General features: G+C 49.8%; 1 protein-coding gene across 3 annotated transcripts in view; it reads left to right on the top strand.

The window, feature by feature from the left end:
• Positions 1 to 23,737, top strand: part of PRKCA (protein kinase C alpha) — a 379,706-nt gene extending 355,969 nt beyond the window's left edge. For 2 of the 3 annotated variants that reach the window (XM_069482791.1, XM_069482789.1), the window contains 3 exons: positions 8,988 to 9,095; positions 10,691 to 10,831; positions 22,289 to 23,737. In XM_069482791.1, the coding sequence (XP_069338892.1) occupies positions 8,988 to 9,095; positions 10,691 to 10,831; positions 22,289 to 22,453 (414 nt within the window). In that variant the 3' untranslated portion in view covers positions 22,454 to 23,737. Of the gene's footprint in view, positions 1 to 8,987; positions 9,096 to 10,690; positions 10,853 to 22,288 lie in introns of all 3 variants that reach the window. The other variant, XM_069482790.1, reaches the window with a different exon arrangement.
• Positions 23,738 to 26,038: the final 2,301 nt, after the last annotated feature.

The raw sequence follows: 26,038 nt of genomic DNA, 5'->3' as shown, positions 1-26,038 counted from the left end.
AAGTTTGTCTACAGTGATGCCCAGGTGTATAATTGGTATTATTATTAATAAAAGAAGAACACAGCTACATTTGAAGAAGTGTTTTAATAGCTTCTTCCCATTTCCTCCTGTCTCACCCTTGGCAATTCATTGTCATTTTCACAGCAGTCCAGGGAGGCTGAACTTGCTGTTAAGAAAGGTAAATTAAGTTTCTCTTAGGGTGTGACGTGTATCAGATAACCAGGTTATCCCATGGCCTTAACATCTGTGTCATCGGGATAAGTCACACTAGCTGTGTTCACAAATGACCCCAGCACATAGCACAGGTTTATGGCACATTCTTGGGGGGTGGGGCGCTGACCCACACGGTCATTCAGGGATCCAGGTTTCCTCCATCCGTCGGCTCCGCCACCTTTCAGGGCCTTAGATCTCGCCACTGGTCCCCCCTCATTTCAGCCAGCCAACAAAGAGAACACAAAGACAGTCACACAAAGTGTTTCAGGGACCAGGCCTAGAGGTGGCACGGATCACTTCTGCCTACATTCCACTGGCAACTTGGTCCCACTTAGCCATAAAGAGGGTGGACGTACAGCAAGTCCAAGAGTCAGCATGGGGGAGCAAGTTCGTAAACATCCAGGTCCCTGCCATTCTGTAGTGGGCAGCTTTTTCTAATTCCCAGTGCTCAAGTACTAGCGCCAAGGAGTTTGCCTGCCCGTAGCCAGAAGCCTGAGTAAGAGACAATGGGGAGAAATGCCCATTGTTATGCAGCAGAGCTTCCCCTCAAAGAATTCTTTGTTTCTGGAGGAAAAAGTCGCCCTTTCTGACATGTCAAATCCATTGACTTATTCATTTATTCATTCAACACATATTTATTGAGTGGTTACTAGATGTGCGGCGACAAGAGTGAACAAAACAGACAAAAGTCCTTACCTTTGTGAAGCTTACAGCTTAGAGGAGGAGCGGTAGTAGATAAGTTAGATGAAGAAAATACATAGTATGTCTAAGAAAAGCTAAGATGAAGAGTCATGAAGCAGGAAGAGAAGACAGTGTTGAGGGAGAGTTGAAATTTTAGCTCGGTTGGCCAGAGAGGGCCTCACGTAGAAGATAAAATTGAGTGGAGATTAGAAGGAAGTAAGGGAATGTCTGTGTGCATTTCAGGAGAAGGGATTCCAGGCAGCAGGAACAGCAGGTGCAAAGGCCCTGAGGCAGGAGCAGGGGAGGAAGCTGCCAGCATGGCCAGAGCAGAGTGAGCTAGAGAGGCAGAGTGAGATGCCTGAGGACAGACAGGAAGAGGCTCCAGGTCATCCAGAAAGTAGTGGCTTTCACTGTAGGTGGGCAGCCATGGATGGTCTCTCCTTTTTGTCTCTTCCATGATGCCTTACATCTCCTAGATACTAAAACAATCTTTTAGACCATGAAAGATTTAAGGTACTAGGCTGCATTTGATCATTATTTCTCAATGGTGTTGAGACTTGATTGACATCAAAAGGCTGGTTTGTTTATTCAGTATTTATTTAGGTATCTTCCCCCTCTAATCAAAATGTTTTTCTTAGGCCAAATACCTCAGTGTATGAACATGGAAAGGCAGGTTATAGACAGCTGCTGTCAGTGAAACAGCAGCTGGCGAAACACAAGTTGCCTGCGCCTGAAGTTAATTTCCCTTCTTTAAAATTTCGACAATAAAATTTGACTCCAAATTGCCAGCCCCCAGGAACCATGCTGTTCGTGAAGGCACAAAAAGCCAAGTTCCCTTCCTTGATCCCGCTTGAATGTTCAACTCTTGAGTCCAGAAAACAAACCCTGCTTTCATTAAGGGTCACATTTGCATATGCCAAGTGAAACTGGTTGTATGGAAACATAGTGGGGATCCGTTTCCAAGGGCACTTTACAAGAGCTAACATGAGTTGACACTTTCTTTGCCGGCCAACAGACTAGAACTTCAAAACACAGGCCTGCGGGAACGTCTTCTGTCCCCTCCTGATGCCTGGCTTTCCTTCTCTCCAAGCCTTCCTGGGGCTTCATCTCCTAGGGGAGAGCTCAGGGAATGCTCTGTTCCAGCCCGAAAGTCCCCCTTGGGATGCATTGGGAAGTCCTGGCCCTGAGAGGATTTCCAGGCCTGCCTTGGAGGTTTTCTGATCTTGCTCATGCCCCACAGAGCACTGGGTTCCTGCTCTCCGCACCCAGTGGGTCCATAACATTCCAGAGTGTTCCCATCATTTCCCTCCTGCTTCTCAGTGCCAATTAGCCTGCCTTGTGTGCATCCCTTGAAGTCTTCATAATCTCTGTTGAAAATGGTGATATTCTTCAAAAATGACACCTTAAAGGCATCTCACATTCTGGTGCCATGGTGGGTACAGATAACAGCCTTTCTTCTGTTAAATCTTCACTTTGCCTGCTGCAAACACAGTACTTTCATTCAGAGCCCCTTCTTCATCTTCCTCTCTGACACCTCAGTGCAAATCTAAACCTATTCCTAGGACGTGACTCAGCCCGGAGAGGATAACAAAGGCTCCAAGAGTATTACCCACAGCTCACAAAGCTCCAGGAGTGTCAGAGACCCAGCCAAGGGAATAGATGCTGTTATTGAAAAGTAAGATTAATTATAAAGTTGTTGATGGGGCTGTGGCCTAAATTGGTCCTCTTTAATCACACACGGCTGAAGTTGAGCAGGGAAAAAAATAGTTTATTTTCTTCTCATTTATGTTATTTATTGTCAGCAGCCAAGGGGACAGTTAAGCATAAACAGCCTGAGTCTTTATTCAGTTGCTGAATTGCTTGACAAATATGATCACTTTTGGGGCATAAATAGTATTTACCCAGCACTCTAATGAGCATGTCGCAGCTCAGAATGTTCAGAGTGTTCATCATAAAGGGACCGGCCCTCTCTTCTTTATGTCCCTCTCTGCCAGTTATTTATGCTTTGTCTTCATTCCTGATGAATCAGTAATTGCCACTTTATCTAAGAACTTCAGCCTGAGTTGTCTGTGGGTGCTCTCCCACCCCCCACCACAGGTTATCAGTGATTTGCAAATAAACATGGCAGGGTGCCAATGGCCACTTACTCTAGTAAGTAATTTAGGAATAATTTTGTACGGCAGCTACTCGGGAGGCTAGGTGGGAGGATTGCTTGAGGCCAGGAATTCAAGGCTGCAGTGAGCTATGATCATGCCACTGTACTCCAGCTTGGGCGACAAAGCAAGACCCCATCTCTTAAAAAAAAAAAAATCATATTGTAAAGTATGAACCATCACTCTTTCTCTTTGTTTAAAACTCAAAAATTACATATTGTTAAGGATTGAGGGGAATGTAACCCATTCAGAAAATTTTTAAGGTAACCCAAGTCTTGTTAGCAGGTGGCTTAGCTGGGAATATTGAGTCCAGATTTGTAGAAATTAAAAAATAACCGTGCAAATGGGGGAAAGAGGGGAGAGAAACCATCCAAAATGGGTATGTACTAAGTACCTCGGTGACACAATAGCCCCACTGTCCCCAAGCTAGGTGGCTGGAATTACTGGAAAGGAAAAAGAGTATGATCATAATTTTTCACCATTGACTTGCCTGAGAGCAAGTGCTCACCTGTCAGAATGCTCCAGGGTGGCCTGGAGGGACTTAACAAAAGCCATAAACATGTTCACATCCTTCGGCTACATAATGCCACACCTGGGACATTATTCTTAGGAAGTAATTCAGAGAATAAAAAAGAGGTTACGCATAGATGTTTACAGTTGCATCAGTTATTAGAGTACAACGCTAGAAACAGTTGCAAATGTGCCCATGGACCGCTGGATCGGTCATGATGTCTCACCTCAGTGGCATTCAGCTCTGAATGCGAACGCTGGTGGCTGCAGAGAAAATCTGTTTGCAACAGTCCGTGAAAAACAAAGAACTCCAAATTATGCATTGTAATTTGAAAAGAATGTAAGAAAGCCTAAGAATCCACATAAAAATAAAAGCAGTGTTTGTGTTTAGGTAAATGGAACGTGGATGCTTCTGTCATGGATTTCACCTGCCCCCAATATTACATAATTTTAATTTAAAATAGGGTTCCAGGGAACTTTTCTGAATGTGAGGGTCATTACTGCTATTCAACGGGTGTCTCTGGCCTTCCTCCCTCCTGGCACGTGGGAGGATTATACTTCCTGGCTTACATGTAAGTGTATGGGGCACATGACCAGCGCTGGCCAATGAGATGGGAGAGGAAGTGCTGGGGGTGAGGCCCTGAGTTGCAAGCGAGTGACCGCCCAGAGCGCATGCTCCAGCCCTGCGCTGTGAGACCAATATGGCGGCCGCTCTATCAGGGTTGGATTCTGGGTGGCTGCAGTCAGCAGAGCACTCTGCCCACCGTAGCGGACATGTAGCATAAGCAAGAGATAGGATGTGTTGGCTTAACCTTTGGAGATGTTCTCAGTTGTTGGTTGCCACCACGAGACCTACCTAGCCTATCCTCATTCTAGATCCCCGGAGGCACAGTCTAGATACAAATAGTCTACGTCTTGAAGTAAGCTGGTCACAAAAGCACACGTGTTGTATGATCCCATTTATATGAGATGCCTAGAGTAGTCAAATTCATAGAGACAGAAAGCAGAATGGTGGTTTCCAGGGCCTGGAGGGACAGGATGATGGGGAGTTTGTGTTTTAATGAGTGCAGAGTTTCAGTTGGGAAGATGAAAACATTGCGGAGGTGGATGGTGGTGATGGTTGCATAACAGTGTGAGTGTACTTAATGCCACAGTGCTGTGTGCTCAAGAGTGGTGAAGATGGGCAATTTTGTTACGTATATTTTATCACAATTAAAAAATAGCATATATCTGTGCAACAGAGGAAGCAGTAGGAAAAAGTATGTGTTTGATTTGATGGCATTCCAAAGCTGGGAGGAGGTGCTTAACTACGCCTCTACCTTTTACCCAAGGACAGTCCTCTTCTGCCTTCTTCAAGGTTATCGTCTGCAGCCTGGCAGGTAGTTCCAGAAGCAGCACAGAAGCTGCACAGGCCTGCAGCTGTGAGGGAGGCCGACCCGATTCCCATTGGTCCATTAGTGCTGGGGAATCACTCCAGGTCTCTACCCTAGAGGCCAGTCCTCTCTGCACGATGACTTAAAACGTCTCTGCCCCTGGGGCTGCCCCTCTGAGTTTTCAGAACTCACCACTGCATATCGTGCAGGATAGGAATCAGCCCTGTGAAGTTTACCGAGACGCTCTTCCACCTCGTTAGAGCCCTCTGTGTGGGCTGAGAGGACCAGCAGCCGAGCACCCCCCACCCATCCCTATCTTGCCCCTACCAGGAGTGGCGCTGGGGTCATCCTTTGCTGGCTAACTACAGGGCAAGCAAGGGGAAGTGGCATTGCCCATGATGGCACAGAGCCCAGGCTCTGAGGTCGGGATGGCTGGGCTAGTCCCTGCATCCTGAGATTGTTCTGAGGGTTGAGTGAGCGATGCTGACAAAGCAGTCCACACAGCGCCTGGTGTGCAGAAAGCCTGAGGCATGAGCATCACTGTTGTCACCAGTGCTGCTCTTCCCTCGTGCCCATGGTCCTCCTCCTCGATTAGAAATATAGACTCACAGTGGGTGAAAAGTGCAGTGGGTAAAGACGTGCCCCCTCCCCGGGATGTGGTGACAGGAGAAGCGCTACTCCTTGGGCCCACACCAGAGATGGAATATGGGGTGAATTTTGAGGCTCTGTCACAGGAGAATTTGATTTTGTGGCTTTTGTGATAGCTTAGGAATCTCTTTGCAACAGATAAGCCTAAGAGGCCTCTGAGGATCCTTCCAATCCCAGGCTAATTATTCACATTGGGTTAAACAGCTTTCTTTATTGCAGGACTTCTCAGGGCCTTTAAAATGGAAGTGTTAATACAGATCTCCAGAAAGGGGTATAGAATGCAAACTTTGACCCAGAAATATGCTGTAGGGGTAATGTTCTAAGGAAGATTGTTTGGGGTATGTCAGGATCCAGGTGTCCTGCCCTCAATGGGGCACAGAGAAGCCTCCCTTGACCCACAGAATCTAATCCCTGATACAGCTGTTTCCATTTCAGAAATTAGTGTATGTGGGGACAATGCATCTGGCAAAGCTGGTCCCCAGGCCATGAGACAGTGGAGCAGGTGTGGCAGGCCAGCGCCCTGCACAGAACGTTCCCCCCCCCCCCCCCAAAAATTCCTGGTCTTCCATATTTGGGGAGGGAAAGGAGCGGCAGCAGCTTCAAACGAGGAGGCTCTTCTCGCTGCCTCTCTCGAGAAAGATTTCTGGGAAAGGTTCGCCTGCACTTGCCTTAGGCCTTTGGTTTGAATTGTCCATGGCTCGGGCCCTGCAGCATTCCTGCTGCTAGTACTTGAGCTCTTCCAAAGAGGCTGTCTGAATCTCGCTAGTACCTTTGTCACCACTCAATGAAGCGCCCCACATTTGGCCCATGCAGTGACCCAGGCCCCGAGCTCAGAAGAGCCCCACACCTTTGGTTTAGTGCTCTGCTGGCGCCATCTTGAAACTCTTACTAGTTTCTTAATAAGGGGCCCCGCATTTTCCTTTTGCACTGAGATCTGCAAAGTGTGTAGCTAGTTCTGACCAGAGGCCTTCCGGGCCATGTCGTGAGGTGTCTGTCAGTGACCCGGAAGCAAAGCCTCTGCCCCGCTCCAGAGCACATTCACGCTGCGGAGAGCATGCGCACAGCAAGTTCGGGTGCACGGTGCCCCTGCAGGGGCGCAGAAGCCGCGCTACGTTTGTTTTAGTCATAAAAATCTCCTCGGCCAAGGCCGGGCGCGGTGGCTCACGCCTGTAATCCTAGCACTCTGGGAGGCCGAGGCGGGTGGATCGCTCAAGGTCAGGAGTTCGAGACCAGCCTGAGCGAGACCCTGTCTCTACTAAAAATAGAAAGACATTATATGGACAACTAAAAATCTATATAGAAAAAATTAGCCGGCCATAGTGGCGCATGCCTGTAGTCCCAGCTACTCGGGAGGCTGAGACAGGAGGATCGCTTAAGCTGAGGAGTCTGAGGTTGCTGTGAGCTAAGCTGACGCCACGGCACTCACTCTAGCCTGGGCAACAAAGTGAGACTCTGTCTCAACAAAAAAAAAAAAAAAAATCTCCTCGGCCAAAAGTCACCCACATTTATGGATCGCTGATGAGGGAAAATGGGACGTTTTGTGGGTGTCCTGCAACAGGTGTCCAGAAGAAGTGGGTTGTACAGTGTCGGGCAGGGAAGATGTGGGGTGACCCTACGGCTGGCCTTGCATCATGGCTCTCAGCTGGGTACACACACATCCCCCTGCTGACACAGGTGGCGTCTGCAGCCTGCACTCCCTGATGGGCACTTCCCAGCCACCTGCCCGTGGCACTCCTGCCCATGGAAATGGCCATAACAGGCTGCCTCTACCCTGTTCTGAGTCACCCGCAGGCAGGCTAATTTTACTTCTCACCCACCTGTGTGCTTCCACAAAATTAAACTTTCTTTATAGCAGGGACTCACAACTAGATAGAAAAGAGGCCTATTTATATTTCAAGCCAAAAAAAAAAAGTTCAGTGGAACAGGCACCCTGCCTTCTGTGCTCCCTTACCTGGTCCCCAGGTGGGGTTGTTTATAGACTTGGCATCATTCCCTGGGGGAGCCTGGCTCCTGTGTACTGACCCCCCGCCCAGCTCCTATCAGGGGCTGGGCAGAGGGCCAAGGTCAGGTTTTGGGGTGTCAGAGGAACAGGGTGGGGGATTTGTGGGAGGTGGTTGAGGGGAGGGGTCTACTTGGTTCAGCTGGTCTGTCTCACTGGGAGAGGGGTTCCGGTAAGAAGGGACATCCTGCCGACCGCACAGTTGTCTTTGATCCATGATGTAGTTTAAATTTAAGCCAAACACCATCACTCTCTGAATCCTACGCACGTCAGCCAAAGTGACTGACTCCTCCATGAGGAAGGAGCATCACAAGATTAAACACAGGGCTGCCCTCCTGCTCTGCCTTTTTTATGCTAAGCTCAAGGTTACCTGAGCCAAAGGGGGGACCACTGAGGAATTCCCTATGACCTCTTCCTCCTGTGTGCCATCCAGCCAGAGTGACAGGTAATTTGACAGATCCCTCAAGATTAAAGACACGCTGGAGGGAAAAGCTTGCAGGGCGTCCTGAGCTCAGCCTTTCCTCCTGGAGGATTCTCGAAGCCCCTCCCAAGAGAGCTCCTCTGCCTTAAATAATGATCCCTCCAAGTAGCTTCATCGGGCAGTTAACTGGGTACAACACAAAATACCAGATACTTTACATGCTCACCAGAAACCCCGTTTTACAGATTAGAAAACTATGTTGTAAAGAGGTAAGTCACTTGCCTCTGGACCACCAGCTAGGAAGCAGTAGAACTAGAATTCTGGTCCGGATCTGCCTGACTTTAAAGCCATGCGTTCCCACAGGGCCACCATACCACGTTCTCTCAGCCTGGTGACTGTAAACCCGGTAAAAGAGGACAAGGGAGGGGTCCGATGGAAGCTAGGCTCCCATCCCTGCCACCATGCAGGCGGCAGGCCCCCGCAGAGCAGCTCCTTGTCAGATCAGGGGGCCCAGTGTGAATTCCTGGGGACGTGCTCTCTGCCTGTGTTTCTGATGTCCCCTTCACCCCAAGTGGAGGTGCTGTTACTCTCTACCCGCTGCCCCCACCTCCTGAACACAAAGCCATCCATAACTTAACTTGATCATAATTGGGTTTTAGCACATAATTACAAGATTAATGGATTAATCATAATTTATTTGCAAATCATTAAAAGCATTACTCACAAATATTTTCCCCAAAGATTGTCTGAGTTGCCCAGGGCGGGATAATTAGAGAGACAGAGGAAAAAAGTAAAAAAATGAAAAACACACAACCATCAACCTCATTAAGGATAATCAAATAAACCCACAAGTTAATTGAGCTAACTCTGCTATCTCTGGTGTGCCGAGAAACCAGGTCTGTTTCTTGGTACAGAATTGGGTCTTCAGGCACCATGCTAATGAATTACTCTGCCTAAATATTTTCCCATCCTTCTTTTTTCTGGAATAGCCTCCGTTTGACGGTGAAGATGAAGATGAACTGTTTCAGTCTATAATGGAGCACAACGTTTCTTACCCAAAATCCTTGTCCAAGGAGGCTGTTTCCATCTGCAAAGGAGTAAGTAGATTCGGATCAAGTGGTTCAGCAGGGCAGTTCCTTCCCCACACTTCCAAGAGAGATGGTGGAAATGCCACAGACTCCTGCCACTGCTTGTCAGCCTTGGAGGGCTGGGGCTTGGTGTCAGGCGGGGCACAGTGGGAAATGTGAAGGCTGGGAGAATGCGTGGAAATCCCAGTGCTTCCTGGGACTCTGGCCCAGTCACCTAATCGTAATGCATTTGTTTCCAACTCTTTTCATAAAATTGCAGTGGAGATTATCACAAGTCATCACAGGCCCTTGGAAAACCTTGGTTCTTGGTCTCATGCTTCACTTGGCCTAAACTAGTTCTTTGTTGGTTTTTCTTCTTTTGGGATATAACATACATACAGAAATGGTGTGCAGATAAATGAGTTTCCACAAAATGAATAGGCCCATGGGATTGCACCCAGGCCAGGAAACGGACCGTTTCCAGCACCCAAGAAGCCCCCTCCTGTCCTGTCTGCTGTCACTGCCCCAGCCCAAGACAGCCAGGCTCCTGAACCCCAACCGCCTGGACCAGCCTTGCCTGCTCTGAACTTTGCACAAATGGAATCTCACAGTGGGTGCTCCTCGACCCAGGTTCTTTCACTCAACATTGTGACTGTAGGTTTTATCTATGTGGCAATGTGGGGTTATATTCCTGCTTTCAATGCTGTGTAGTAGTCCACTGTGTGAACATATTTAATACATAGTTTCTGTATCTATTCTGTATCTACTGCTAGTGGGTATTTGGGCTGTTACCACTTTGGTTTGAGGCTGCTATAAACAGAACTGCTGTGAACCTTCTGGGTCATGTGTCTTGGTGCACATCTGAACACATTTTGGTCGAGGAAATGCCTAAGAATGGAATGACTGGTTGTAACTTGGCTGGTTCTTAATGGTCAAGTTTTAGGTCACAAAATTATTTTCAGACTTAGCCAACTGGAGTGTAACACACTCTTAACATTTTCTGGTGAGTTTGATCATTTGGGAAGCATTTATCACTTGGAAGCACTTGGAAGAGATGCTAAGTTCAGGAAGAACTGGCTTCTGCCTGTGGAGAGCTCGTGATCGGTGCTTGCCGCTCCAGCCTGCAGTGGGCACATTGAAATTAACTAGTCACCTTCCTTATCACAGCATCTATTTTTCCAATCCGTGAGTCTTTGATAGTATTTTGGCTCAGGCGATAAATAGGCACATGATGCTTGTTACAGCATCCTGTGTGATACCGGACTGTGATACTTTCAGGACGCGAAAGTTGTAGTGATTGCATGCCTTTTTATCAGTTAAACATATAGAATGGCAGCTCCAAAACAGATAATGTATGAAGATGCCAGTTTAAATTCTTCTTTTTCCATTTGGCCGTGGGTTCTGATTGCTTCCCTGTTTCCTTATCTTGAAAGTCACTGTAGTGTCAATGTCATATTTGTGAGTTGGCTTCACTCTTCGAGCCACTGAGTTACTCGGTTAGCGTCCGGGGATGCCACCCAGTGTTCACGAAGTCAGGGCCGCAGGCAGAGCCGGGCAAGGGAAAGGCACTGTCTCTGGGAATCCATTGTCGCTCAGTATTCTCTTTTCCTCCCTTTACTGTCTAGCTGATGACCAAACACCCGGCCAAGCGGCTGGGCTGCGGGCCTGAGGGAGAGAGGGACGTGAGAGAACACGCCTTCTTCCGGAGGATCGACTGGGAAAAACTGGAGAACAGGGAGATCCAGCCCCCATTCAAGCCCAAAGTGGTGAGTCCAGAAAAGCGATCTGTTTCTGAGCCCCATCTCCCCAAACTCTGGAGTGTCCCTGCCCCCCTTTTCTTGGAGAGAGGAAGCCGGTGACCCCTGGTCTTGTAGGGTGAGTAAAATGGCCAAGTCCCAGCCTTGTCCTCGGTCCTGTGGGCTAAGCAGCCAGGATTCCTGCTGACTTTTGGGACAAGGACAGGGAAGGGAGGGAGGGGAAACCTGTGTACACCTGGCCCTCCAGTAGGGCAGTGCAGAGCACCCCCCAAACAATTAGAGAGTGAGGACAGGTCTGCTTTGGAGACTGGACTTTGCGGACTCACATACCCAGCAGAGCTATGTTCACAGCCCTGAGTCCTTGGTTGGACAAGCCTTCGTGTCTGTCTCCAGCTTGCCTGGATTTGCCGTGCACCGATGGGAGCCCTGAAGTGTAACTCAGACTTGGCCAGCTCGTAGGCAGAGCCTGGGAGCAGCCTCACGTCGGCCACTGCCCCCTGCTGCAAGGAGGGCGTGTGTCACCCACCAGTTCTGATGTCGCCACCTTTATTTAGAAACTTCCTGTGTGATTCCCATTTTTTTTTCCATTTATTTAACAAACATTATGTGCTAGGCCCTGTTTTCTATGGTTTACAAACATTAATTCATTTAATCCTCCCAGTAGCCCTATGAAATGGGTGCTCTTGTCTTCCATTTACAGTGGAGAAAACTAAGGCACAGAGAGGCTAAGTCACTTGCCAGAGGACACACAGCTAATAGGTGGCAGAACCAGGATGGAGTCTGTGTCCTTACCACTGCACTGCATTCTGGGTCTATTGATTGCAGCCAGGGCATGCCTCACCTACTGTTTGTATCGCTAGAGGTAAACTGAGAGTGTCTAAGACAAAAACTGAGAGTGTCTAAGACATCAGCCTCCTCACTCGCACCACCTGCCACTTTGCAGTGCCCCCAAGGGGGTCCCATCTCTAAGGGCCAGGCGGATGGTGCCTTCCAGCCCTGCCACCGTCTCGGCCAGCACTGGGCAGCCACCCATAGTCCCTCTCCTCTGAGACTGCAAAGGGAGCTGCTTTAGTCCCCAGTCAGTTTCGGAAGCATCCACCGTGTCGGTTCGGCTCAAATATGTCTCCTCGGACAAGTGTCCCCTGAGTGGGCGGGGGGGACCCCACGGGGTTTCAGAGCTGCTGACTGGATAGCACCCAGCTCTATTCTTAGAGCAGCAGCTTCCTCATCCCGTGTGCCTGTGTGTTCTCCACCCCAGAAATAAAACTGCGGTTGGTGAGCCCACTTGATTTTATTTTTCTAAGATATTTTTAGCAGTAACATTAATCAGGTCAGTTGACTTTCTCCTGAATCATCATTTCAAATAGGGCCCTTGGGTATCTGCCACCCTCACCTTCTCTTTAGCCGGCCCTGCACACCGATTTCGGGGGCTTCTCATGGGATCCTACCCCTCAGTGTACAAAACCTGGTTTTTAAGGTTTGGGGGGCTGGCCAGAGTGATAAAGGATGCTGCCAATGGTCTCAGTAGAAAATTCTGTTAGGGAGTTTCTTTTTTTCCCTTTTGCCTTTTATGTTGTCTTCTTAAATTAAAATATGAAGGGTAGGCAGTAACACCTTAAACACAGTTTAGTTCCTTTACAGGAACAACACAGAGTTGCACACTGATCCTGCCTTAAAGGTTGAGCAAAATGCAATTACTTGTCAGTCACTTTCCAGAAAGAGCTGAATTGCAACAAAGCTCACCATAAAACCATCTTTTTTGGTGAATTATTCCCACCTTATTTCAGAAGACAGTGTTTACTTGCATGGTTTCCCACTTTTTGTGACTCCTTGGCCCTGAACCTGGACGTGGGGAAGACAAGAGAGAGGGTGACTTGGTTCTGGCAGCCAGGATGGTGGGTGGTTCCCCATGGGCCGTGTAAACCACTGGGAGCGAAGTTGTGCCCGTGGCAGGCGCTGCGTCAGGAGCAGTGTTTATTTATTTTTCATTCCTGGAGTACTGCTCTTTCCATGCCTGCCTTTTTTGTTTAAACTGAGTACTGGTTAAAATAAAAAAGGAAGAATTAATTGCCTCTGACTGTGAAGAAACAGCCCCTGAACTCACAAACAGAAGCAGAAATCACAGACCAAGGTGCCGAAACTAACGGTTCTGTGTGAAAGGCTGTGCTTGGCGAGAGCTCAGGCTAGAGGAGGGGAGAGGCCACATCTGCTCAGAGGTTCCCCAGGCAGAAGCCCGAGTTCTGCGGGAGAACCTGTGTGCGCAAGAGGAGGAAGCTAGAAAGAACAGACGGACGGGAGATGGGACCAGAGGGGAAACAGCATAGCAGTGGAGGTCAGAAGCCAGAGGGTCAAGGGCAAAGTAATAAATGGGGCAAGTTCTGGTCCCCGGGAGGGCAGTAAAGAGCGGCTTGAGCTGTGTTCCCCCTCCAGTCCCCATGCCTGTCACGCTCAGGCAGCAGCTAGGCTCCGAATCACAGATGGGGTGGCGTGTCCGAGACCGGAGCACCAGAAACACCACGCCGAGGACAATTCCAGCAGTCGAAGAGGACGTTCAGCACAGAAGAAAGCAGCCGAAGTCAAGGCTGCAGAGTATGCTGTGGTTAACACACGCAGCAGGGCAGAGCTAGCTACGCGTAAGAGCTGCCCTGTGACGTGTCTCCGCTTCCTCGGTGAGAAGTGTACTGTAATTCCCTGAGCCAGAGCTAATTGAAAAGTCAAAAGAGCTTACAGATAAAATACAGGGCTGAGCATGCCCTGACAGGCGGTTTTGTTATTTCAAAGAGAGATGCAGCAAGGCAAGCCCAGCCAGCGCTGCTCAGGAAAACAGAGCACCTAGGGAGACACGTGGCCGCCAGACGCTGTCCCTGACCGCGTGCGCTGAGCCCGTTTCTGAGAGGGTCTTGCCCCGGAGTAGTGCCATTAGCCCCAGCGGGCCACCCTCATCTGTCGTGGTGAAGTTTGCCTGGTCTGTGTTTCAGCAAGTGCTGGTGAATCAGCTCCCTGAGACTGAGAGGACTGAGGACTGGTGGCTGCTCTCACGTGCGGAATGGCTGCTGTCCCCTGGGGAATTAGCCTTTGCTGACTGTGAAATATTAATACGGCAGCAGCAGCACTTCAAGTACTCACCATTATGTGCTGGGCGCTTCTGCAGACCAGGTTTGCGCTGGTAGGATCAAGAATCTATCATCTTTGTTTTATTTTTTAAATATTTCTGAACCTCCAGTGAAAGATTATTCCAGAATCACTGACTTCCCTAAGGAAGACAGAGACAGTCTATCGCTGGACAGCCGCAGAGCTCATCCAGAGGAATTGGCGTTCCCGTAGCGTGCTATCCTTTTTTCATCTTCCTGACTGCCAAAGTGACATCACTGAAGTTAACCTTTAGCCCAAAGTACCATGCAAATGTGAGATCCCCCCGCAAAAGACATTTCACAGTGCCCTCCGTGATCCGTCACGAGGCTTTGCACAGGACTTTCCATCTCACGGTGACATTAAAGGAGAGAGGAGAGTGACTGGCATCCGGTGTTGGGAACTGTGACCATGTCCCCTGACAATGACAAGTCCAGAGGCTGGGGGGTGCGGGAAGAACCTGCCCTGTAGCAGCCAACAGTGGGACAGTCCTGTCCTGGATGGAGCTATACCTGTCCCCAAAAGGCCACCAGGTGCCACTGGGAAGATGAAGATGATTTTCCAGAAGACAGAACAGTCACTTGGCAGGGCAGAGCCTTTCTTGAGCTGGTTTATTTTGTAAAACAAAAGCAAAGACAACAGCAGGCAGCTGTGCCGTGCTCGCCTGGAGACAAGGCGGCCACGCAGAGCAAGCTGGCTTCGGGGACCCTCGGCTCTGCACAGGGGTCGTCAGCTCGGCGCTTGCCTGGTGTTCTCAGCAACAGTCCGCATCATCAGAAAGAGGCCCGTTAATATTCAGAAGATTCCATGTAAGAAGATAGCTTTTATTTAAGTTTAAAAAGGATGTCACCTCTGACAAGTGTAATTGGCAGTTACCGAGGGAGAAGCCGGCGTCCACCCTGCCCCCCGTGGGGTCCCGTGGAGGAGGGCGGGCGCGGCCAACCCTCGTGGCCCAGCAACCGGAAAGCTCACCCAGGGAAGGAAAGCGCGTTCTTTCTGCTTTGCCTGAGACACAAAAGCCCCAATGTTCTGATCCAGCGTCACTTTGAATTTTGTAGGCTTTTATTCGGATTTATAATTCATGTGAATAAAATGGCCAAGAATAGCTTTCAAATTTCCACTCATCCTGCCCGTGATGAGTACCAGTTTATACAAATACCGGGAGTATAAAGTTAATTGATTTTTCTTTTTTAAATGTCTGTCCATTGACACCAAGGAGCCAGAAGCATTCACTGTACTTAGAGAAATGAATATATAAAGTTAACACAAGAAGTATATTCCAGAGCAGACAGGTGGGCAGTGCACTTTGGAAATAGGCCTTTCACAGGTGGCCTTTCTTAGGAAATTACTGAGGTTATTTTATCAAAAACAGAAACAAAATAGAATAGCTTTCATCAGGACATTGGCATCCTTGCAGCAAGAGCCAAAGGGCGTAAGCACACCGAGGGCAGGGGTAGGCATCACTGCGGTGAGAACACACGTCGGGACTCCTCCCAGTCACCACGACGTCCTGTGTCTCACCGTGCTGTCAGCGTGTTTGGAGAGCTTGCTGGTGGTTTAATTATCGAGGTTGGTACGGTGATCCTTTTCATTTTTAAAATCTTTCATCTTGAAATAATTTCTAATCTCAGATTTGCAGAAGAGTCAAGAAAGTAACATAATTTCTGCATTCCCTTCGCCCAGAGTCCCTAACATTCTACCGTGTTTGCTTTGTCATCGTTTCTCCAGCTCTGTCCGGTGTGTGGGTGCAAACACACGCACATAGACATGTTTTTTTCTGAATCGTTCGTAAGTTGCAGATGTGATACCTCTTTCCACCTGAATAATTCCATGTGTATTTCCTGAAAATAAGGACATCATCACAGTACTGTGTTCTTTTAATAATTATCTAGAAAGTTCCGAGCAGCAGCTCTGCATGCAGGGGAAAGGAGGCGGGGCCCTGGCTTGATCTGACTGATACACTGCCGCTAATCAGTTCTCTCGGGGGCGGGTAGCCTCGTTCTCTGGGCCTTTCCGTTGAGTCATGGCAGCGATGCTAATTAAAATTGAGATTCTCAAGACTGGGGGAGTTTGCCGACAACATACGAACACTATCCAGACTTTGGAGACTAGAATAAGTCACAGCATGATGTATTTAGGTTTGATTTAAGCCTTTAAACCAGTCTAAGGCAGCATCTTTGACTTTGTTAATGAGAGGCAAGCAGTTTTTCCTACCTATTCTTTGATAATTACTCTCCCAGATACTTTCCTGCATAGAAGAGAAATTGAAAGAAATGAGACATTTGAACTAATAATGAATATAAATAATCAGCATTATCGCAAGCCTAAGGGAGCCTCAGTGAGTGAGGGGTGGCAGCATAAGGATAGACCCTGTGCACTTCCAGTTGTGTGACTTGACACATCCCCATCATTGGCAGTGAAGGTCCCCGGCGATCATGGCCATTGCAACTTCTCTTGGGAAAGGATTTAAGAATGCTCTAATATGGACATTAATATAAAGAAAGACCACATGGAGTGCAAGTTTTTATTCCATAGAATACAGCCCATGATACGCCAGAACCTTTTCCCTCATGCACATGTCTCTCACACCCACAAGAATCAACTCATTTAAAGTGTGGCTCATAGCCCATGTCTATTAGCTAGTTCATTAACAGAATCAGCCTTCCTTCAGAACAGAATTTTCCCCCTCTGAGATAATGTGCTAAGGCAATAGGTTAGACGAGTACTAATTTTGTCAGAGCAACCAAAGACTATATGATGTTGGCAGGAGGTGAAGGAGAGCCTGGTCTCTTCTTTAAAATTATTGTTAAAATACTATTGTTATATGGTGAAATAAACAGTTAAGTGGTAGAGAAGGGTATAGAATGAAAAGGTATCTCCCTAACTACTGATCCCACTATCCATTATCTTTTCCGCACCTTCCGGAAGGTTATCTGCATGTGTAAACATACACATGAGCGAGGTCGAGCCATGTTTTGCACCTTGCATCTTTCAGAATGTGATATATTCCAGAGGTTTCTTTCCACATCGGCTCCCATGGGTTTATGGCATTCTTTACGCGGCCAGTTCCCAACTTCTGAGTTCCCAGGCCAGGAGCTGACTGTTCTCCAAATGCTGTCCTTTGTCCGTTCTTATTCTCCAGACCATCTGTACCAAAATGCACTGGCTTCAGTGGGCATCCAGGTCTTCGGTGAGCACATTTCCAGAAGCTTGGGTGGCTAAATGAGCAAACTAACCTCACTTTTTAACCCTTAACCGTGTGCTCCTGCTTGTGTTGGTCATGCACGGAATACCATCCCTGGGCATGCTGGTCTTCATAGAAAGGGCAGATCTGTGGCCAGACCCCCTCCCTGGATGGTTCCGTAGCGTGGACCTTACCTCCCAGGAAGCCCAAGCAAAACGCAGCAGCCCATTTCTGCTGTTGGTTATTGGACTTCAGTAAAGACAGTCACAGCCACAGGGCGGGGAGCTGTGCGCAGACAGTGGCCATGTGCTCGCTGAGGCACTCGCTGGACCCCAGAGCTGGGATTTGAAGTACAAGGAAGGGCTGCCCTAACACGAAGCACGTCCTGCTGCAGTAATCATAAGAGAGACCCCTACTTGTATGTTTCCCTCCTCCGCAGTCTTGCAACGTGCCTTTCCTCTTTATTTGCTCTGCATTCTTCCTCCTCCTCTGGGTTTGGTTTGGTTTTGCTTTTTAACGGCAGTGTTTTTTAGCTACTCATATTCCCACACTCATAATTCCCATAGCCGTGACCATGGGGTCGCATTCTTCGTGACTGAGACCCCGAGGTACCGGGCAGGGTGGAGCCCAACACGTGCGTTGCTCACGCTCGGTGGCCTCTCAGGTAAGAATCGCCTGCAAAGCCCAGTCTCCCCACACCCTGGCCCAGGAGGCAGGGGGCTGTGAGGGGACCGTGTGCCACGCAGGACTTGGTGGGGATGCATCGCAGTGCCAGGTCCTCCCTGAGGTGCACATCCATCCCTCTGTGCTTTGTAACGTCTTTACCGCGCCTGATTTCTCCTGGGTTCGTTTTATTCATTGATAATTTGACCAAATGGATTAGGAAGTCAAAAATGACAAAGGAGTCCATCCTGAATCCAGAGAGAAGAAGGGGAGGAGGTGGATTATTGATAGTTCATTCATCCCTCAAACATCGATCGCGTGCCTCTGACATGCCGGTGCTTGCTACGCGGTGGTAGCTCATGTCTGTGCCATGCCGCCTCACCCAGAAGGGTCTCACGTTCTAGTTCCCTTCCTCCCAGTGGGTGGTCACATCCCTGTCTCGCCTTCGCAGAGAGCTGCAGTGTTGCCCGAAGCGTTACCTTGGGCGTTTGATCTCTGGCCCTTCACACCACTGTGCCCCACTTTCCTGTGGGTGTCCACACTGCCCAGGCAACAAAAGGCGGCATCTGGTCTCAGGGAGAGCCAGAGGAACTGGCCCGGGGCACACGCCGTCCAGTCGGGTCTGGGCTGCCTCCTCCACCCTCCACCCCTCTGTCTCTGTCCTGAACCAGCTGTGTGGTACGTCACGTGCCAGAGGGCAGAAGCCTCAGTTGACAAAGGGTGTGGGTGGCCTTTGGAGGTGAAGGTGGTGGCACCCAGCCTGGGGTTTTGCTCACAAGGTATAGATGTTGCTTTTAGCTCCTGTGTGTTGTCGGGTGGCCCAGAGCCCTGAGGCCACGTACGGCCCAAACCTGCCTGCTGTCACAGACTGCTGCGGAGGCTGCCCTGCCAATGGCTGTCGTGACAGCCTTCCTGCCTCCTCCCTAAGGAATGTTGGGAGGACGTCTGCAGTCAGGCCAGCTTCGCGTCTCACCCGATCACCCGCTCATTTACGCGTCACAGGCACCAGTGTCCCTTCCCTCTCCAGTCCCCGTGCCGCCTCTCGTTCCCCGCTCAGATCTGAGCTGGCGCCCACCAAGTCCATGGTCATGAGTAAGGCCGGGTCGCAGGTGATAGGAAGAATCTCTTCTACGTTAGGGACACAATAACTTCTTGAATCTATTATCTGTCTTTTCCAAAAGGGTCCAGAGAGCTCTGATTTTCGTTACCCTTTTCAGGAGGAGGCAGCGGTGGTGATGGAGATAGTCGCAGCTCTCCACATAAACATCTTGAAAAACAAGTAGTTCAAGATCTCCCGTTTGACTTAAAGGAAACTGTTTAAAGTTTCCGGTCTAAGGGAAACTTGCCAGGAAACTGGCAAGCAGACTCCTTGCCAGTTCGGTGTCTTCCACAGTGGAAAGTCCTCCTGAGCCTCGGCTCTCACCTGGCCCTTCCGGGCTCTCTCCCCATCCCTTGCTCAGGTGCACTCAGGGCTCCTGTCCTCCCACTGCTGGTGGGTGTAGACCCCTGTGGTGTAGGTTTCACTCCTTGCCCTCAGCCCCACCTCCGGCCACTCCACCTAAGAGAATCAGTCTAAGAAAAGCTTTCATTTGCTGCAGTGTGATTTCTCTCTCTTGAGATCAGGGAAGATTCTAAAGAGATTTAGAGGAGGGAGCCAGCAGATGTTTCCAGTGGTGACAAGCACACGTCACCATCACTCAGTGCAGTTGCGGAGCAGCCACTGGGTCGACCTGGGCTCTGCGCCTTCTGCCTTAGCCCTGAAGTCACCAGCACAGTCGTAGTGTGAGGCCTTAACCAACGAGGTGTTTTTGTCCCATTTGTCACAGCGCTTGACTTTATAAGAAGTGGAAGCTCTTGGGAGTGACCCTTCCCTGGACACCAGCCTTACATTTGATGTCCTCGAGCCTCCCGCCCTGAACTTCTCAGGCGTATATTTCTGCGTCCCCTTTTTAGAACCTGGGAACTTTTAGTTTGCTTTTTATTATTTTTCCTTGGCAGTAAAGCCATGGCTTTTGGAAAGTTCCAGAGCAAGGTGATTTGTGAATACCATAAAAGCTGGTACTAAAAGGAAGGTGAGACCTGTGTGCTCCTTTCCTGGAACGCACTGATAAATCTCGACCTGGACAGGGGACGTCCAGCCGGGGGAGAGCCTTCACCTTGGCTGGCTTTGCTCTGCAGGGACTCGTATCTTTTTATTGTGTTTTTTCCAGAAGTTCCTTCTTTCTCATCTTTGCACAGAGTATCAAGAGAAGTACAAGTGATCTCTTGCTAAGGGAGCATGCGTCCCAGCCCCCGGGAACCCTGACTTAGGTTCACTTGAATTTCCAGGCAAAGGATATGGATTAATCAGGTTCCAAAAGGGCATTTTCCCCGAAGCGTCTCCATTCTCTGCCCTTGTGAATAGCTGCTCCTACCTGATTTCCTCGTTCGGCCCCCACATGTGCCCTCCCACTGACCTTGGGACCTACTCGGCCTCTCATGTGGTCTTGGTGTATATACCCAGGGTTTCTCAGCGGCAGCACGGCTGCCATTTGGAGCCAGTAATCCTTTGTCATATGTGTTTATGAGGGAGGAGGGGCTGCTCTGTGCCTTATGGGGTGTTCCGTAGCATCCCTGGCCTCTGTCCCCCTTGCCTTGCCCGGGTCATGACAACCAAAACTGCCTTCCCTAGGGGGCAAAGCCACCCCTGGTCGAGGGCAGCTGGTATATCCAAAGGAAGGCGATTTCCTTAGCTGTTATCATCACGGCGATATCTGAATGTGGTACCCTGGTGGAAGGAAGCTTCTGTTTGCTTGCTTAACTGATGAATCAAGTACACACTCGTGATTAATCCCTGGAAGAGACAGCGTGCCCTTACTTTTCGAAGAGCCTTTGTCAACGTTTGGGAACGGCCTGTGCACGTGGGGTGGTGTGAATGGCAGGCTCTGCTTTGACACGTGGAACGCGGGGTGTGAGAGTGGAAGCTTTGCTGTCCCTTGTGCGGGCGGCAGGGTCTGCGTGAGGTTGAGGCCTCACATCTGGATGGCTCCGCAGAGTGACTTGAAGGGCCTCTCATCCTCCCGCCCACATACACGTCCCCCACCCACATACCCACCAGTCACTGCAGGCAGAAGTTTTCTTGGGTGAAGAATGGGAGGTTCCTTTTTAAAAGGAAAATAAGCCCAGAAGGGAAAGCTGTTTGTTACAAAGACCTTTCTTTGAATTCATGACATGCTTTCCTCCTCAACGGGTACTTAGGAACAGGGTTTTATTTGATGAAGAGAAGGCGGGAAAAGTATAATGAAACTAGATTCTCAGGCCAACCTTCTAGAAGATACAGAAAGGACAAAAAACGGGGGTGAGGAAGCACAGCCCGTGAGGCTAAGCTGCCTGTGCCATCACCAGCACCACGGGCCGGGTCCTTTGCCTTCATAACAGGCCCTGGGAAGGAGGTGTGGTCCTTCCCCCCACTTTACAGAGGAGGTAATTGGGTGGACCCCACTTCACAGTTTACCTAGAACTAGTCTCTGGGAAAGATGCAAGGATGCTGGTTAGTTGAAAATGTCTGCTAACTCGGAATTAAGTCACGTTGCCCTGTGGCACCACCAGCACAGGAAAGGGTGATAATGTTGACAGTCATTCTTCACGTCCCCCTGACACGCCCAGCTCGCCCTATCTCAGAGTCACCCTGGGATCCCGGGACTTCAACATGAAGCTTCCTGGGTGGCCGGAAAAGTGGGGAGGACGCCCCTGCCCCCATTCGGATCAGGGTCTGAGCAGCGCTGCTTAAGCTGCCGCCTTTCCAGGGACCCTAACGGGGCAGCTCTGCCTGCAGCCGCCATCCACACAGGGCACCAGGGCAGAGCTCCTCCAGCCTGAGACCACCCTGTAAATAAGCCCCATGTCACCCTGTCTGCCAGTCGGGAAGCGCTATCGAGGTGTGCAGAATTCCAGCTGGGCCCAGACACGAATCTCCAGACCTTGCCGCCTGGGTATATATACCATGTGGCTTGAAGTTTAATTTAGGTGCTGGGGTTTTTAGCACTCACCAGGAAGGCAAAGATGACCCAGCTTTTACTTGATCGCAAATACTGTTGCAAAGAACCAGACGTGGGCAATGATCTCACCCTCTCCGGGCAGGGGTAACTGCCCGCAGTCCCGGCCGCCATCCCGCCTTGTCACGGTGGAGCCGGGACTGGCGGCCCAGCGAGCGACATTTGTGCTCTCAGCTCCGCTTGCTCCGCAAAGTGAAATGAAAGAGGCTGTCTCCCTGTTGCTACCTTAGCACCGCCACTCCGGGGCTATTTGAAGACGTACAGTGAGCGACTCACCGGTTTTTGTTTGCTGTGCCTGGCTTCTGAATCCAGTAGGGCTGCCAGTCCTCTGAGATCTTCCCGCCTAACCAGCCCGATTCCCGCCCCACCGCGCTCCTCCCCAGGGGGCTCCCGGAGAGCTGCCCCTGTGCTTTGTGATGTTCACTGACCCTTCCCTCCTTGTCTTTTTCCTCGCAGTGTGGCAAAGGAGCAGAGAACTTCGACAAGTTCTTCACGCGAGGACAGCCCGTCCTAACGCCGCCGGATCAGCTGGTCATCGCTAACATAGACCAGTCTGACTTTGAAGGGTTCTCGTATGTCAACCCCCAGTTCGTGCACCCCATCCTCCAGAGCGCAGTATGAAACTCACCAGCCAGAGAAAACGCCCCCCACCACAGCCCCCGGCCCCCCAGCAGCGGGAAATGATCCTTAAGCCTAAAATTTTAAGGCCGTGGCCTCGTGTCTTGTTGCACTTGGAGGCCTGAAAATTATAGGGTTATTAGTCCAAATGTGATCAACTGTTCAGGGTCTCTCTGTCACAACCAAGAACATTATTTTAGTGGAAGATGACATAATGTACAGTGTCTAGTTTAATTATGTAGAAGCCACATCTGGCTGTAGATTGCAACCCTTCCTAGAAAGCAAACAGACTCTTGCCCCCTTTTGGGTACAATTTGATATATTTTCCATACCCTCTGTCTGTGGATTTTCACCATCAGGATTCCCCAACCAGAGATGTTAAAATGAACCTGCCCCAGCCCAGTGGGCTGGAAACCTCTCCATCCAAGATGTCTTTGCAAGGAAAGTATGCGGCACCCAGAGAGAGAGCAGGGAGGGATCGGGGCTCAGGGAGGCTTTGAAATACCCTCTGCCTCCATCCTCTGCCTCCACGGAAACAGTCCCTAGAATCTAAGAGGCCAGGATGGACCTAATCACTGTCCCCAAACATTGACACATCGTAACCTAACCATGGTCCAGTGGTTACCAGTTAAAAAAAAAAAAAAAGAAAAGAAAACTTCAGATGAGTGTTGGGCGAATCTGTCCTCTGGTACCTACTTGGTTGATAACTGTCTTGATACTTGCATTCTTTTTAAGAGGCCAAATCGTCTAAGGACTTTGCTAAAGAGCATGTGAAATCATTTCAGATCAAGGGCAAACCATTGTGTGTGTACGTTCCTTTTAATCTCTGGGAGATTATTCTTCGATCCAGGGTGCCATCAGTAATCATGCCACTATTCACAAGTGTCGTTAGCCAACCCCCCCCGCAACATTTTGCTCCCAGTGTTGTCACCCACCCCTGAGAAACTCAAGTGTGCGCTCCACCCCCTTTTGTACTTATTTATTTAATAGGCTGCGGTGTCGTTTATGGAAGTACAATGTACAGTGACTTAATCGGCGTGTTGACTCCAGCACCGGTCCCTACTGGTTGGTTTTCTTCCCTCCTCCAGACCTTCCTGTCCACTTAGGGATGAAAAACAATGAGGTTTTGGTTCCCATTCCCAGTTCTTGTCGAATGACACCCTGGAGCGGTCGAGTCAGGAAACCTGGATGCACAGCGGCTCAAAGATGTTTTATCGCTAGAAGGATTTTAATATGTTTTTCAAATGCATCATGCAATGAATTTTGCATGTTTATAATAAACCTTAATAATAAGTGAATCTATATTATTGATATAATCGTATCAAGTATAAAGAGAGTATTACAATAATTTTATAAGACACAATTGTGCTATATTTGTGAAGGTTCTTCTTTCTAATCTGCTTTTATGATTAAGTTTTAGCTTAATTCTTTACTGCTGTGCTTTCTCCCTCCCCCTCTCCGCCCCCTCCCTGCACTTGGGCACTGTATCAGATATATTAATTTTTTAATGTGGATCTAATTTCAAAAATGAATGGCTACTTTACATGATCAATTAGGCTTTTACTATATATGTGTGTGTGTATATATTATATATATTTGATTCTACCTGTAAACAAAAGTTTTGTTTGTAGGGTTATTTTTGAAATGAGACTCTCTCTTTTAGCTTCTCAATGCCATCTTCCATTTGGGTTCCTCTGCCACTCTTCCTCTTGGGGACAACGGGAAGTGTCTGACTCCAGTGTGCCTAGTACGTTTGTGCACGTGTGGCGTTGTCACAGCGCCCGGGCTGAACTTTGTGTGTTTGTGTTTGTTTTGCTCTTCCTTTCAGCCGCGTGACTGTTGGTGACTCTGGGGGCAGGAGGGGTGGGAAGACTCCCTCCTTGCTATGTGTACCTGGACGCACCAGAAGCTTGCTGTCTGTCCGCCCTGGAATGCCCCGCCGTTTGCTATGGGACCCACCACGTGTCCACCCCTGAGCACAGCCACACCCTGCAGGTGCCAGCACAGGCTTTTCAGAGGCTGAAGATTTCCCTCCAGCCATTGCTGGAATTGGCCTTGTCAGGCTTGCAAGCTATAGGGCCTTGCAGAGAGCTGCTCTATTTCCTCCCAAAAGCATCTCCCTCTGGCTGTTTGCCCAAAGTTCACATGGCACACAACCACTGAAGGGCCTTTGAGGCGAGAGGCCTGGGCTGTCCTGGACACCCGTGAGTGGAGGAAGAGAGGGAGCAGGGAATGGGCCTGAGCAGAAGAAAGCAATTTTTTCTGCCATCTTTTAGGGACCTTAGACATCCAGACTCAGAAGGGGCCCAGCTCTGTGCCCACAGTCGTATTGGTCAGTGCACATTCCGAGGGCATGTCCTGACCGGCTGCACCTCATTTGGTCCAGTGGGAAAGAGACTGGTTTGTAAAAGAGCCTAAAAGACAAAAGAGCCAGTCCCCGTTCCCCAGACGGGAGCAGCGACAGGACCGATCCCCGCCCACCCGGGAGAGGCAGAAGCCCCACGACGGGGTGCGTGGGCTTGGGGATCATTCGTTCCAGCGCCCCACGCTGCCTGCTGGTTTTAAGCAAGGCTCAGGCTCAGGCTGTCCCTCAAACAGCCAACCCGCAGTTCCAAATTCCCATTTCTCTCGGAAACATTCACTGTCTTGTCCCAGATGGCTTGTGTTCCTTCAGAATGTGTGGCAGAGTTTCCAAAGACAGTGCCCTAGCCGTGGGGCAGACTCGAGAACAAACCCGGGGAGGGGAAAGCAGTAAAAACGGGGGCGCGGCCTGCATTAGGCGTTGCTGAGTGTTGAGCTTAGGTAGAGGCCAGTGCTGTAAAGATCTGAGCAGCCCGAGACAGTTATCGCTGGAAGACTAGTGTGGCTAACCATGAACAACTGTCACCCACAGAGTTGACTTAGCAGCTCTCATGGGCATTGTGTGAGATGCGACAGCAGGGAAAGCGCTGCCGTTGGAACTGCGGCAGCCGCGTGGGAGGCAAAAGGACGACTCCTTGAAGGGGCAAGTCCTGCCGCTGAGCACCGCCTGTGCCGCCGGCCGGTGGAGGTCCAGGCCGCCAGGCAGAATCTAGCACAGTCCCAGTCTCCGCAGGTCCCAGGGGCTGTGACCGTGAAGCCCATTGGGATTGCTTTGCGTTGTTCTCCCTTGGAAGGTGGCGGCCGCTCTGCGGCAGAACTTCTCTCCAAGGCTGTGGGCCAGCGGGCTGGCAGCCCCTCTCTTGGCATCTCGTCTAAAGCTACCAGATGCTGGGTTTGAAAGGAAGTTGCTGGAGTGTGCCGCCAGGCGCAGCACACAGGTTGGTGCGCGAGAACTGATCCAAAAGGTGGATAGGAAACCCCTGGAGCCAAATGGTCGCTCCCCGTGCTTGGACTTCTCTTTCTTCCCCTGGCCTGGCGTGGTTCATGCAGAACCGCTGCCCGCCTGTTCTTAGCAGACGTGCGAGGCTTTCTTACCAGGAATTTTGATAGAAAATCAGGAGGTTGAGAGCTCTTTGCAAACTTGGCCTGAGATGCTTGGTTGAAAGACTGTGGAAGACCAAGATTAACACAACCCAGCAAGAGGTGTCGAGCGTCTCTCCGAGCTGA

This window comes from Eulemur rufifrons, chromosome 9 (assembly GCF_041146395.1).
Source record: "Eulemur rufifrons isolate Redbay chromosome 9, OSU_ERuf_1, whole genome shotgun sequence".
NCBI classification, from domain to species: domain Eukaryota; kingdom Metazoa; phylum Chordata; class Mammalia; order Primates; family Lemuridae; genus Eulemur; species Eulemur rufifrons.
Note: the sequence above shows the minus strand (reverse complement) of the source record. Positions and strands in the feature narration are given on the sequence as shown.